The 15,561-nt window shown below is 53.2% G+C and overlaps 1 protein-coding gene across 3 annotated transcripts in view; it reads right to left on the reverse strand.

Moving 5' to 3' along the window:
* DHRS3 (dehydrogenase/reductase 3) overlaps positions 1 to 15,265 on the reverse strand; it is a 36,467-nt gene extending 21,202 nt beyond the window's left edge. The window contains exons 1-2 of one of the 3 annotated variants that reach the window (XM_036925127.2): positions 14,680 to 15,255; positions 14,083 to 14,232 (exon numbers count right to left, since the gene is read on the reverse strand). In XM_036925127.2, coding sequence (XP_036781022.2) covers positions 14,083 to 14,232 — 150 coding nt within the window. In that variant the 5' untranslated portion in view covers positions 14,680 to 15,255. Of the gene's footprint in view, positions 1 to 14,082 lie in introns of all 3 variants that reach the window. The other 2 variants (XM_036925126.2, XM_036925125.2) reach the window with 2 other exon arrangements.
* Positions 15,266 to 15,561: the final 296 nt, after the last annotated feature.

Genomic DNA, 15,561 nt, shown 5'->3' on the forward strand with positions numbered 1-15,561 from the left:
CAGCCTGCCTGGGACCCAATCACATGGCTATAGTCACGGTCATGCTGTGTGACGTTAGGCAAGTATTTAACCTCTGTGAGCCTTCGTTGTGTCATTTTTAAAATGGGGACAGTAATAGTTCCTACCTCACAGGGTTGCTCTGAGGAGCAAATCAGGTTGTCCTTATAAATCACTTAGTGTGTAGGAAGAATTTAGCAACAGCATCAAAGACTGCCTGGAGGCCGTGCCTGTGACTGTAGCTGCCTCCCACCAGGGTTTGCTCCATCCAAGCACCCGTCACCTGGAAGGCCCCGGTGCATCTTCCCAGCTGGACCCAGACCCTCCGCGTTTTTCCCTGTGGTGCCCACCTGGTCCCGGTGGCCTAGAAGAGCCCCCTGCATGCCCTTCCCTCCTCTCAAACCTACCCCTCTAGGAAGCCTTCTGGGGTGACCCAGAGGTCTCTCTTCTGTGGAGCAGCTGCCCACCCAGCACGGGGTCAATTAAAGTCCCCCCTTTCTGTTTTGCTGTCCAAGGGCACCCTTCCCAATGATGTCCTACTGCTCTAGTCACCCTGCTGGCCTCCCTGGTTGGCAGGGACTCTGACATCGTCCATCCCTGGTATTCTGGGTGGCACCTGGAACAGAGCTTTGCATCAGCAAGTGCTCAGGACAGATCCAGCCAGGCTTTTCTGAGCCCCTGAATGGCGTGTTTGACAATCTCCTGGAATCTTTCCTATGGCCCTGGGGGGTGGGGACCAGCCCTGTCACTTTACAGAAGAGAAAACTGAGGCTCAGACAGTATGGCTCCAGCATAACGGACTCTCCCAGGATGCTCATGCGCTGATCCCCAGGACCTGTGACTGTGTTGCCTCACATGGGAAAGGGGGGGTCAAGATCGCAGATGGAATTAAACCTGCTAATCAACTGACTCTGAAACAGAAAGATAGTCTGGGCTATCCAGGCGGGCCTGGCGTAACAACAAGGGGCCTTCGACATGGAGAGGGAGGCAGGAGAAGAGGCAGAGGCAGACGGGACTTTGGAAGCCCATCAGAGGGATGCCACATGGCTGGCTTTCAGGTGGAGGAAGGGACCATGGGCCCAGGAATGTAGGCAGCCTCTAGAGGCTGGAAAGGACAAGGAAAGGGATTATCCTCTGGAGCCTCCAGGAGGCACGCAGCCCTGATACAGTGAGGCTTGAGTGGGACTTCTGACCTCAGCACTTCTGACCTCTAGCCCCGTGAGGCTTGAGTGGGACTTCTGACCTCAGCACTCTTAAGATAATACACATGTGCTGTGTCGAGCTGCTGAGCTCATGGTCATGTGCTAGGGCAGCCCTGGGAGGCTCGTCCAGACAGTTAAGGGACTTGTCCAAGGCCGTGGGTCAGAGGAGCTGGGATCCAAACTGGAGTCTCTCAGCTCCAAAGTCTGTGGCCCCGGATGGCGCGGTAGGCCTTCCCCAAGTGAACTTAGCAGCTAACCTACCTTCCTGTGAAAAGAAATGCCCCAGAGGCTTTTGGAGAGGGTGCATGAGACGGGTTAGGGTGGACAAAGACCACAGCGTCCCCATGATGGCCAACACTTACTGAGCACTCATTTCATGTGAAGGACTCTCCATACATCAGCTCATTGAATCCTCATTTTACAGATGAGAAAACTGAGGCTCAGAGAGGGCTAGTAACTTACCCAATGCCACTCAGCAAGTAAATGGAAGACCATGAACTTTGGTTTATTGACTCTGGGCTCAAAATCTGAATCTCTATTCTACACTGGCTCCTTGAGAAAGGAAAAAGATGAACATGGGTGTCTACGCTCACATGCATGAGCACGCACATACACACACCCCTACCCTCCACCCCTCACCCCCACACACCTGCCAACATGAAGGCTTAAGAGATGGTCTCCAAACCAGGACAAGGGATCTATCAGCCGAGGCCTGAGCCCTGCACTGCCCTTGTGCAACCAGCAGGGCAAAGGGCCGCCCCCCACTCTGCGGCATGTTCCCAGGGAAGTGGCCCGGATGGGGGAGGTGAGACACCCCCACTTTGCCAAGTGAGGCTGAGGACCTGGGATGTGGGGGCCAAGACGGCCTGAGTGTGTGGGTGCATCTGGCAGGCCTGCCTGCCTGCAGCAGGGGCACTCTGCCCTTCGTGCTCACGCTGGCCCCAGCTCCCGGGATGACCTGTTTCGGGGCTTGTGGGTATCAGGGCAGGCTGGGCTGGCTGGTTGGCCTCAAATGCGTCCCTCTGGTCCTGGGAGCTCTGAAAGGAACCCAGGGACTCTTCTTCCCACTATGGAACGTCCTGGCACCAGCTCCCACCTGCTCACCTTCCTGCAGCCAGAAAGGAGGGAGAACTGACTTCTCACACCCAGGGAGACACCACTGTGAACAGTGACCTGGTAAAGGGCTTCCTTAAGGTCCCATCCCAGTGGCCTTAAATCTTCTAGATAAAGTTACAAAGACAACCTGCTAGACCACTCTGAGGGCTACTCATTTTGCCTCTTTGAACTACAAACTCCCTGAGGTCAGGAAGGCTTCAGCTCAACCTGGAAAAATCCATTCTGTCTTTGACATTGTGTCAGTAAATGACCTGGTAAGATCCGCAGGACTAGACCCGGGAGGGCAGGCTAACCACCAGGCCAGGATCTTATGGAAATTTCCCCTTGCGATGACTGAAAACTAGATGGGCCCTTCCACAGGGAGGAGTCGGGGACATCTGCCTCCAACCCGCGTGCTCCTGGACTAGCACCCTGGTTTATCCATGGAAGCCCACCTCCCCACTTTCACACACTCTGGCTTGGCAGACTCCTGGCTCAGGGACAGGCCTGTGACCCGCAGCTCGCCAGTCAGTCATTGAACCACTACTAGTGACTGTTTCAGGCTCAACCCAATCACAGCCAGGGAGACTCATTTCCTGGACCCTTCCAGAACTGCTGAGCAGAGGACACTCTTCAGACTACTCAACTGGGAGTTGGGGGGATTTAAGGCAGCAAGGGGCAGATGTGAACAGCTCCATGGTGGAGGGGGCCCTGCCTAAAGACAGATGAGTCCTGACAACACTGTCACAGCCCCTGGAGGCACGTCCAGAGTCAGACCTACCCAGGGACCTTCTGGTCGCACATCAATAAACTAATCTGAAGGATGTCTGCAGATCTGCAGTCAGGAAAACTGTAGTCAGTGTTGTCTGACCCATTTAAACTCCCTGGCTACTAAAGGTACACGTTGTGCAGACTCTGCTAGGAGCTGCCAACACCATCTATTCTTTTCCACAAAGGGATTAACTGAGAGGCACCAAAACCTACCGGTTCAAGAAACAGACACCCTGGGTTCAAACTCTACTTGGTCACTTATGAGTTGTGTCATCTTAAGTTATTAATGCTCAGAGTCCTGACCAGTAAGAAGATGGTAACAGTACCCACATTGGAGCTTACTGTGTGGAGTAAATGACTATTACATGTAAAGTGCTCAGAATGGTCCTTGGCACACAGTAGGTGCTCAGTAAACACAGCTCTAACTAGCCATGATGGACCAGTGATGCATTCACTCATGTAATGAACACTGATTAAGCAGTGTGCCCGATACTGTTCCAGGGCCTAGGACTCTTTCTTATTTTTAAATTATAAGTATCATTGATATACAATCTTATGATGGTTTCATATAAACAACACAGTGGTTTTAACATTCACCCATATTATCAAGACCTCATCACCCCCACTGCAGTCACTGTCCATCAGCGTAGTACGATGCTATAGAGTCATTAACTGTCTTCTCCGTGCTGTACTGCCTTCCCTGTGACCTACCTAAATTGTGATTGTGAATTAAAGTGCAGGCCTAGGACTCTTAAGGGAACGTGTCCTCGGCCCCTCGAGGATCTTACAATCTTTTGGAGAAGACATGGGGCAACACGTGGCCCCAAAGCGTGGTGAGTTGCCATGGTAACCCACGACTTGGGCCTCACCACAGCCCACCCTGACCAACTGAGCTACCTGGACGCAGAGATGGAAATGATGAAGGGGAAGCTGGGAGGCTGTCAGGGGAGCCCTGGACCAGCCTCTGCTTCTTGGCCGCAGAAGGGCCTGCAGTGGACCAGCCTCTGCCCTTGAAGAAAGGGGCCATCAGCAGCGGACGTGTCTACAGGGGCAGGAAGACATCGGTCTCTAAGTCCTCCCCGTGGGGAGAATGAGTCTCTCGGCGCGCACTGACCTCCAGAAAGGGTCAAGAGCTAAAATTCCCAAGGGCTTCCGTGGCATGGGCAGAATTCTCCCCTTCCTGGGGAATCCCTGAACCAGGGCGAGTCCAGCCAGTGGGTTCTCTGCCTTTTGCCCCTGGCACCCAGCAGAGCACCTGATGCCATGAGCAAAAGGTGCCAAGGGAGTGCATACCTACCACTCTATACCTCCCGCACCCCCTGGCCCCATCCGGAAGGACCCATCATTTCTGGCAAATATTTTTGTGCTGAACTAGGAGGTTTATGTACATTATTTCATTGAATCTTCATACCTTTGTTAATCAGATAGCGGAACTAAAGCCCAGAGAGATAAAGTTACTTGTCCAAGGTCCCACGGCAGGTTGCTGGGAGGCCCCCTAGGATTTATGGGATCAGGAGCTGGCTCCCAGCAGCCCTGGCTGGCCCTACCAATTGCATGCATGTCTGGCCAGTGGGCTGACCCCTACCACTCAAAAGGCTTCAGCAGCTGTGACCCTGCCCGTGGGCCAGCCCTTGGCTTTGGGGCTGGGGTGGCCAAGTCATACTGTCCAGGTTTGGGAGCTGAATTTTGGGCCGGTTCCTTTTTGGGAGGCTGTGTCAATGATGGTTAAGTAATTAGAACTTCTAGCTCACGGCTCCCTAATGGTGGCAGAGGGGCCTTGGCTGAAGGCTAAGCAGGGCCTGGGGTTCCACAAGCCTGGGGTGGGAGGGGTGATCCTGGCCTGAGGGGCAAAGGCACAAGCTAATAGGGGGACACTTCAGTGCACAAGCTTCCTCTCGGAGTCAAGAGCCAAAGGTTGAGGACCCAGCGAGATGACACTCGGCAGGCCTAAGTGAGAATCAACTGAGGAAAGTAGTGTGTTCTGAGTAATTTCCTAGAACAGCTATTTTTAAGCCTTACTTTTTCTTAAAAAATACATGCCATTGTGACTGCATTGGGTTCTGGGTGGGGACTTGATAATATGGGTAAATGTAGTAACCACACTTTTTTTATGTGAAACCTTCATAAGAGTGTATATCAATGATACCTTAATAAAAAATTAAAAAAAAAGAGAATCCATAAGAAAGCAAAAAATATATATATATATGCTATTAAAACAATGGCATTCTTTGAAAATGCACGCAAATATCTTACATGGAATTCTAAGCTACAAAACAGACAAGTGAAGCCAATCTAGTTCAATGGAGGCGGGGGCCCCTCAGAACTCTCTCTGTTCCACCTCCCACATGGTTCCAGCATCTTGGGGCCCCTCAGGGCTCTCTGAAACCTTGGTCCTAGAACCCCAACTGGTGTTGGGGGCTGTCAGGGCTCAGGTGGCCAGAGGTCGTAGAAACAGGACCCACAGACGGGAGATAACGATCTGTAAGCCCAGGAGTATGCTCAGTGTGGACAAAATGATCAGATGGCTCATCGATCAAAACGCTTTTCTAGCCCCTTCTCTGAAAGGCCAGTGAAAAAGGAATTCAAGGTCACATTCCCCAAAGCGGGGAAGGCCAAGGGAGTCAGAAAGGCTTGGGCTGGGTGACTTGCGCCAGCTGACTGAAGTTGGCATCAAGCAGGCCACAAATCTGACTGTCCACGCTGGGCTTGGCCCTGGTTTCTGGGTCTCAGGACACCAGAGGGTCCCCCGCCTTTGACATGAACTCCAGCCCTGGACCTGAATCGGAGCCTGGAAGAGTTAGACGGGTTTAGTTCTGATTTAGGTCCAGAGCTTCTTTCTTAACCTGGTGTCTGGGATGGACAAGTAGCCCTTCTGAGTATAAAAATGGGTGTCTGTGCATTCTTCTTAGACAGGCTTATACTTTTCTTCAGATCCTATAACCAGCAAAACGTGGAGACTCGCTGAGACCCCCTCAGTTGCCACCTCCTTCAAGAAGTCTTCTAAGATTTCCCTTGAAAATGGTCGCTCTTTTCTCTGTACCATCAGAGCTCTTGGTCACTTCAGAGGCCCCAGCTTGGTGACCCAGGTTTAGCACTCACTCCTCCCTCAAAGTGGGCTCCCTGCGTATTTGAGGTGCTGCGCTGGGTGTCAAACAATGAAATAAACTGCTGATTTCCTGCTTATCAGTTAGTTGTTTAAAGCAAACCCCAGTAACCAATGACTACCTTAATCCTTTGGCAAGTATCCCATTCACTGTATGCAAATACTGCTACTCAGTGCTTAAAAACACGTTTTTTTAGAAAAGGTAAATTGGACAATATTGTACTGCTTATCAACCCTCTCTCCAGAACCCTCTATGCATGAGGCCCCATTATTTAACAGCTTGTCTCTTGACCTCTCCATAACCCTGACTGGGGTAGGCCTGGCCAGGCTGAGATTCTTTCCCGGCGTAGCCACAGCCACGCGGTGTCACCACCACCCGCAGGGCCCCGGTTGCGTGTGCTCCCACAGCCATGCTCAGCACCGGTCCTGTACAGTACTGGAGCCCAAGGAAGCCTTCAGCATCCCGTTCAGGGCCGTGGGGGTCTAGGTTGTGACTGAAGTTCAGTGAAGGATGTGAAGTCAGGCCTGCCCTGCAGCCTCCCATCTCCTTCCTCCTGTCCTCTCTCCAGCACCCTGCAAAACCCAAAGGAATGACAGAACCACTGGAAGACCAAGTAAGGTCATGTGACAAGGGTTGTCTTCCTTAAATTTTTAAGTGTTGGTTGGTTGATTGATGCTGGTGTCCCCTCCTCCTCCTGGCTCTGACCCTGACGTTACCCCAGTGACAAGGATTCACAGAATCCAAGGGGTGGCTGGAACCCAACCTCCAAGGATGCAGGGATCTGCAGCACCACCACTCAAGAGCAGCCTGCTCACCTGCAGAAGGCTCCCAGGGCGCGAGGGCCTTCCTGGACCCAGTGTGCGGCTCCGAGCCCTCCCCACGGTCCCGGTGAGGCCCTGCGCCCCATCTGGGCCAGGTCCTGCCTCTGCCTGTTGGAAAGCAGCCGATACCGTCTCCAGCCCCGGAAGTAGTCAACTAACTGCCTGTGGATTTGCCATCTAACCTTTATCATGGCTCCTAGGCCTTGTGATCCTGAGCCCACTTCTTGGACACCCTCCAACCACTTCTTGGACACCCTCCAACCGCTCAGGGACCTTCTTAAAGTGTTAACCAATACTGATCACAATCTCCAGAAGTCCTTCAACAAAGTAGAACAGAAAAGTGTCTCCTTTACTCTGGGCACCAATGCAGTGGTTTTTATTTTATTTTTAGGAGGTGTTCATCTTTACTACCATTAAACCCATCTAGCTGGAGTTGTCAGTCTGGAGATGGTCATCATACAGGACTTAAGTGCCACCAAGAAAGAACCTAGTTTATGTGGTTCCCTGCGGCAGCTCGCAATTCCCCAGAACCACGTCACTCCAGAGCTGGCCGGTATTTCTCATTCATGGCACCAGCAAGAATAGATCATGGCCTGTCTGAGAGCAGGTCTGCCTATGACTCCAAGGTCTGGGTCCCCTGTGACATCCACCCACTCCACGAGGATCGCACCTGCCCGCCTAGATCCCCCTTCAGCCTGTTCACTTCCATTGGACTGGAAAGACGGCCAACGTCTTCCACAGCCCCGTGCCGAGCTGAGCTTTGGGATACTCGCAGGAAAGGCAGACGCCAGTCTGGTAATGATGTTCTCAGGGGAGCCAGAAGTGCCCAGCGGCATCCGAACTGGTCTCCTGCCCCTGGCCTGACAGCACTCCCCCCGACCCCCAAGCCTGCAACAGTGCCTGTCAAAGCCAAAGTCAGTTCTAGAGATTATGGGCGCCTTCACCGCTCTCCCCTGCCCTACTCTCCCCCTCACTCACTCTGCTCTGGCCACGCCAGCCTCCTCCCAGTTCCCCAGAAGCCCAGGCACGGTCTCCCCTCTGCCCACAGTGTGACTCCTTCCCCACATGTCCTCTTCTGTCTGCCTCGACTCCCTTGCTTTATCCTTAGCGCTCATTGCCACCTAATGCACCGTCTACACTCCATGTATCTTGTTTACTTTCTGTCTGTCCCACTCACTGTCAGCTCTACATGGGTGGAGATTTTGGTCTGCTTTGCTCACGGCTGTTATCTCTAGTGCCTACAACAGGGCCCGGCACACAGAGGTATATGTGATAGATTTGTGAGTGAAAGAATGCATCAGTGAATGAGCTCCCACCCACCATTCTTTGGCTAACCTGTTCTGGTATTTGGCACTCTCTTCCTGGGGATCTGGGTATGTTCAGAACTCTAGTACCTCCCTCATGTAAAGGCCCAGGCTCATGCCACAGCAGGCGGACACACATTTGAGAATGCCAGCTCCTAAACAGTCTCTGCTCTCCTTTTCATTTGTCTGTTGCTGTTTCCTGACCTTCATGGTTCACCCGAATAATATGTTTCAAATGTTTCCTTTCCAATATCTCATATACTTGGTGTATTTTTAGATTGTGTCTTTTTGAAAGCAATAAGGATAAAGTGTTACACTACTCTAGGTATGGCCATGATTTTCACACAAGCATACAGGAGAACACGTCGGGTCTGGAATCCTCCCTACACCGAGACCCAGAACTCTGCTGGAGTTTGATGGTGGCAGGTTGGGACAAGGCCTCAGGTGGCTGTCACAACCAGATAGCTTTCCTGGGTAGAAGAGGACAGCTAAGGGCTACCTTCTCACAAATATGGCTGAGATCATTTTCTCAGTGATGGCCTCAACACATAACCAGATGAGAAACATGTAACAAGCAGAGAAAGTAACCGTAACCATGTGAGATCATCGGCTCTGTGCAGGGATCCACAAATACTCTAGGCTCTGAAGAGTGGAAAGTTCAGAAGAGCACGGGGTCAAAACAAGAATGAGCAGACGGGCTGGGTAGACCAATACAGACCAAGAGGGACTTGCTGACTCATGTTCAGTATTACTAGACCTGGGGAGCGTTCACTAAAGCCCAACTAGACAATTTGGTCATTTTGAGATTAAAAATGGGAAGTTCTGCTTGACAGGCTAGTTGGGAAATTTGCATGTTCCCTTGAAAGCTACAGGTTGCAAACATTAACATCTCCTACAAGAGCTGAAATAAATCCACAGCAGACAGCTACTCGGTGGCAGTCAAGGCAGTTTAGCAACGAGTGTGAGCCTCCTCACCGTGGAGGGCACGCTTCCCAACCCGGACTTACTTCTTTTTCATTCAGTGGATCTGCGGGACTAGCAAGACGGGCTGAGATCCCCAGTGATGAGAACAAACGTGTTTCATAGACGTCTGCTCGTCCCAACTCAGGGCGCTTGGCAATCCGTGGCTTTCCTGAGATGGCTGATCCATAACGTGAGTTTGAGAGCATGCCAGGATCTTGGAGATCACTGTGCCTCCTCTCATTTTATAGGTGTGCTTCTTAGCTGCAGCCCAGAAAGGTAGTTACTTTTCCAGGGCGGCAGCAGAGCCAGGCAAGAACCCATTATCCCAGGGGAGCCAGGCTGCAGGGGGCATGGCCCCAGAGGTGGGTGCTTTTGTTCCCCAGGGAAGGGAATGGGGTAATAAGAGGGAGGTGTTTGTCCATGCATGCAATTTTAAGGCCTGTTGTTTGAAACCCAAGGACCAGGTGCTACAAGCTGAAAGACTTTTCCAAGATGCCACGGCTCTATACCTTCCTGCTCCCAGGCTGCATCAAATGGGAGCTTGGTACTTTCCTGATAAATTCCCAGCTAGGCCTGCATTCAGGGTGAGGACAAGGGAGACAGGCCACCACTGTCTCTCGTGTCCCTCTGTCTTTGTGGCCATCACACACCACTTGGTTCAGGCAGAGATTTTGGCCTGATGACTCACTCTAGGTCCCACAAGAGTGCTTACCTGGACGCTCCTCTCTTTCTTTTTCCTATTCTCATCAGTACTGACCTAACTCAGAGTCTGAGATACAAACTTCCTGCTCAGCTTCCCAGATCCTTATCCAACTCGACAATAGTTAAAACTCTTGACCTTCTTTGAGGCCCCCCCAAATGCTGCCTCCTTTATGAAGCCTTCCATGAGCACTTGTTATAAATTAACAGTTCCACTAGGCTTCCACTGCGTAGTGTCCCCCCAGCTCCCCCTGCCACCACCTCACCCAGAATCCATGTCTACTCAGAATCTCAAAATGTGACCTTATTTGGAAATAGGGTCTTTGGAAATGTAATTAGTTAAAGGTCACGAGATGAGATGATAGTGGATTTAAAGTGTGCCCTTAATCCAACGACTGGTGTCCTTATAAGAAGAAGAGAGGACACCACAGAGACAGAGTCCTTTTCATGAGGCCACATGAAGATGGAGGCAGAGGTTGGGGTGATGCAGCCCCAAATCAGGGAACACCATGGGCTGCCAGAAGCTGGAAAAGCCAAGGAAGAATCCTTCCCTAGAGTCTGGAGGGAGCGGGGCCCTGCCCACACCTTGATTTCAGACTTCTGGCTTCAGGTTTCCAGAACTATGAGAGAATAAGTTTCTCTTGTTTAACTTAACCGAATTAGCAGGAATTTATTATGGTGGCCACAAGAAAGTAATACAGGCTGTAATTTACGCCTTGACTGGCTTTGTCTCTGGGTCTTTATCCATCATTTATTCGTTTGTTGTACCTTCTCGTCTCCAGGGCCAGAGCTGGGCCAAACACCTGACAGACACCTCAGGCAGGTTTGCTGAACGAGGTCTCCCAAAGATGGTCGGCAAGGGATAGATGCGCCTGGGCCTGCCCCAGAGCCAGGAATGGGAGGGATATGAGACTTACTGGACGGATGTGATGGAAAATAGGATTCACAGATCTACACGAAGGGCTACGTCATGGCTAGCTGCTTTAGGAGCAGGGCTATAGACCCACATACTGTAAATTCAATAACAGGAAGGTGGACACAACTCTGAGCCAGTTCTCACGCTACCTGCCTGAGATGAAAGGGGCCCTGGGTCCCCGCTCTGCCCCTCCGTGGTGCCTCCACAGGCCTGGACTCACGGCCCAGGACTCCGGTCCAGCTGGAGTCTCATCCTGGAGCAAAGGCTGGACCCGCCGCTGCAAATACTGCCAAACAAACAGGCCACTCCTCCTCCTCCAGGGATCCCATCTAAATCCACACCCAAGTCAAAGGCTTTGGAGGCTGGGCCAGCCAACTAACTAGCCAGGAGCTTTTGGGGGAAGAGGGACGGGCCCAAGCTCTGTAAATGCTTTCATGATAGGAATTTCAGGGTGACACAGAAAATAAACAAGGAGTGTAGTGGGCAATAATCCAGCAAGCGCCTTTTCCTCGGACACCTGACCTTTGACCCGCCCTCCCTCAGTTACCCTCCGCACATCTTGGCCATTGGCCACTTCCTCCACATGAAGAACGTCCCAGCTCCTGGAGCCTCTGGGTGCCTTTAAGAAAAACCCTCATTTGGGTCACCTTTGCAGCCGAAAGTACCCTACCACCCATAAACATGGCCAAATCCGGTTTGACTCAAGGTCATGATGGGGAATTGGATTGTCACCCACGCCTGCCCCTGCAGCCTAAGTGACCAAACAGCTGGGGTACACCAGCTATTTGCAGGGGCTCGGGTCCCCCTTCCTTTTTTGCCTTTTGGAGGCTTTTCCTTTCCAGGTCCAGGCCCACCGGAACGCAGGCTGGAAGGGCTCTCAGATGCAGCCTCTGCCTCAAGGAGGCAGGAGAGCCATGGTGGTTCGGCGCTGCAGCTGTGTCAGCTCTGCAGGCTGTGGGTGGCACCGCCTTGCCCGGCTCTCTCCAGCGGCTCCAGGTGGACCCCTCAGCCCACCCCTCACCCAGCCCGCTTGGCCGGCTCCCATAAATTCCCCGCTCCAAACACTTGGCTCTTTGTCCCCAAGCCCACTGGGCCCCAAATACCCTTGCTCCGGGGCTCGCCCCAAGGCCTTCTCCCTGGCCCCAGATGGACTCGGCCAGATTCCAGAGCCCCGCCCCCCGCCCCGCCCCTGCCCTGACAGCAAGCAGAAGACACATTCAAAAGTAGCTCTGGTAATTTGCTCAGATAGATGACAAGTAGTACGGGAAGCACTCTCGGTCACCCTGACTGTTCTGAGGACTGAACCTAGAGTGAACGGCACTGGACGTTTCACAGCCCCCCCCGTGGAGTCTGTATCTGGTGAGCCAATACAAATTTAAGATACATTTCTAATTGGCCCTGGGTTTATTGCCTGGAAGACGATGTCCATTCCAGGTTAGGTGGGGCGTGGCTCCCAGTGCGTGAACTTACAGCATGCTGCTCTGTGCTCTTCTGCTCCTCCCCCCAGTGCCATATACTTCTTTCAATTTAGGATTGTTTATAGTCAGTCAAGTTTTTCCAGATTGACCGAAGGAGTTCTTACAGCCAGTTACAAGAGTACTAAAAGAGACCCAGGACTTGGGCCAGCTGCAAGAGTCGGGAGAAAGTTTCTGTGGCATGCAGACAGCTAAGGAATGACAAACACACACGATTGTTCCAAACCCCACATCCCCAGCAAGGACACCCTCATCCGCCATTCAGATTCCCCTTCACAAAGGGCTCTGGGGGCCCTTCAACGAGGCATCACCCCACGGAAATGAAACTGCTGAGAACAACTCTTAACTTCTCCTTTTTCGGTGTGTCCAAGGGTTAAAAAAAAACACTTCCGAACTCCCTGCCAACGGCAAGGTCAAGCAGCTGTCCAAACCACCCAGGGAGAAGCAGGAGCCGTGACAGGACTCCGGCTAGCTGGGCCACCCCCCCACCCCCACCCCCCGTCCCCTGCCGGCTCGGCCAGGAAAGAGTTAATGGGTGATCCCCTTTGGCTGATAGTCGGGCTCCAAAGTTCAGTCCCAGTCAGAGCCACCCCGGAGGAATTGTAAATCTCAGGGCAGTATTTAACAAAACAAAAGCAACCTGGAATTACATGCAGGTTTGGTTTTCTACAGTACATATTTACTTAATCCCCTAGGTATGCGGCTCCATGTCAGATCAGCTGGCTTCGCTGGCCCTTTCAACCCCTTCGCTCACAACAGTTTAAGTTTCAAACTAATTCTCTGTTTTCGCTCTTCCTCTTCACAGGGCCGGCTGGAGACAGCCCAGCCCGCCGGCCCCCAATCTTGTTCTCCATTGCCCTAGTCACTGGGTGAGTCAGCCTAGCTTGGGTAGGAGTTGGGTGACAGCTGGCTCACCCTCCCCGGTCCCCGGCACCAGGTCTGGGAAAACTGGAGGAAGAGATGCTGCAACTTTAATAAAGTTAAAAGCAGCACTTGGGGAGGCCCCCACACAGTGCCACCTCCCCACTTAATGGGGAGGGATGCCCTCTGGGGCTGTGTCTGGGGAGGAGGGAGGGCTGGCAGGGTTGAAGGTGAGAACAGGGCTCTTCAGCAGCTGCTGGTTACCCCGTTCCCCTTTCCAGATTTTCAAACACCTGGGCCTCTGAGTGCTTGTCAGGCCAGGCTAGACATCCAAGACCGCTCCCTCCACCCCCCTGTAAGCCCAAACCAACTATCCCGTCTCTTAGTGCCTCTAGAGCTACAGCTGCTCAGGTCGGGCCTGGGAAGCGGGTTGCCAAGGAAAATACCAAATGCCTGCTAGCAGGCGACTCCCAGCTCTACCCAGGGGCGCACACACCTTGCACTCACCAGGGTGGCGGCAAAGAGGGGAAGGCGAGGAGGCAAAACACAACACCTTCCTTCGGGAGGGAGCAATGTGGGAAATGGGTGGATCTCCTAAGTTTCGGGGTGGGGGGTGAACGGCCGGCCAGCCACCGATCCCAAAGAAGAGGATCAACTTCGGACCTGCCAAAATAGACGGGCTGGTGCCCGGGAAATTTACAAGGTGAAACTGACTAGCTCAGCACTCCCGCGTGGCGCCGAGAAGTAGGGTGGCCGGCGACTCTCAGACCCCGACGGCGGTTCGGGCGGCCGCAGCAGGTGGGCGCACCGCCTCCCACCCAGGGGTCCCCTGCACCTTCAGCCCCCACCCCCTGGAGTCGCTGTGCTTCCGTACCTTTCTGGCGCCGCGTTCTGCGAACTCGCGGGCGAGCTGGCGCCCGATGCCTCTCCCGCCACCGGTGATAAGGACGTTCTCCCGCGACAGGTCCCGAAGCTTGGCGGGCAGCACCAGTCCGACGGCTGCTTTCGCCACCAGATACATCATCTGCAGAGGGAACACCACCAGCGCGCCCAGCCATTTCCACACCATCCTCCGCGCCACGGAGCCGGGCAGGGGGCGAAACTCCCCGGACCGAACAAAACAGGAATTAAAAAAGAAAACACCCCCCAAAATAATAAATAAACCGAATAAGGGGGAGAGAGGCGTCCCACCTGGCCACTCCTGAAATCACCTCTTCCCAAATGCAAAGCACCGGGTGAGAAAAAGGGAAAAAGAAAAGAAAAAAATCCTCCTCGGGAGGAGAAAAAGCGTCTCAGAAGGTTGGGACAGTAAGAAGGGTGAGGGGGCAGCCGGAGGTGGAAAGTTCTAACAAGAAGTTTCTTGCCCCAGCAGCCGTTTCGGCTGGGGAATTCTCAGGTAATGTTTACAGGCTGACAGAGGAGTTTAGGCAGGGGAAGGAAAAAAAAAAAGGAAAAAAAAAAAAGCACCAACCACACGCGCGCACCCTGCTACAGTCCCGCGGTTTCAAAGTGCAAGATTAAAAAAAACCCCAAAACCAAACACCAAAACAGAACAAAAAACGCCGTTTCCAAATTTGTAGCGCTCCCCACCCCCTTCTCCAGAAAAAAAAAAAAAAGTCTGGGTTAAAGTGCTTGTAGCTCCCAATTTCAGCCCGCGAAAGTCTCCCGACTCATTGCTATTCTTGGGCTCAGGAAATTGCTTAAACGCGATCTGATTGCCAGCAACGTGCAGAAGAAGTGGGGGGTCCGGGTGTCAGTTTCTTTCCGTGCATGGCTCGCCCTCGCGCGCGCTCGCTCTCCCCGGCTCCCTCCCTCTCTCCTCCAGCGGAGGCTGGGAGTTGCCGCTCGATCCGGCTCCTCTCTCTCCCTTGTTAGCATTTATTGCCTTCTTTTTTGTCCTTCCCAACTTGGAGAGGGTCCTGGAGCGGAGCGCGCGTGGATCGGACGCCCTAGTCTGCGCCGCCTTATTCATTCGCTTTCTGGGCAGCAGCCGTGCTGAGCTGGAGGGCGGCCCTTTTTCCCCCCCATTTTTTTAATACCCCATTAAGTCTGATTGACAGTTAAAGTTGTTCGGAGGCTTCACTAAGGTTCCTCTGAGTGGCTGCCGCCGCCACCCCTCCCCCTGCGCTGTCGCGGGGCGCGCGCGCGGGCGCGCACCCGGGCTCGCTCCGACTTGCGCTCTCCCGGGCCTGGCTCCCCTCTCGGCAAGCCGAGACTTGCCGGCGGTGTCCCTCCGGGCTCGCAGCCGTAACTCGAACACCCTGGAACGGACTCCTGCAAATCGGCTCCCGCCTGGAGACATTCCTCCTAGCCCGGGACCGTGTCTCCCTGGCCCGCGTGCCAGGTGACTGTC

Source organism: Manis pentadactyla, chromosome 4, assembly GCF_030020395.1.
Source record: "Manis pentadactyla isolate mManPen7 chromosome 4, mManPen7.hap1, whole genome shotgun sequence".
Lineage (NCBI taxonomy): Eukaryota > Metazoa > Chordata > Mammalia > Pholidota > Manidae > Manis > Manis pentadactyla.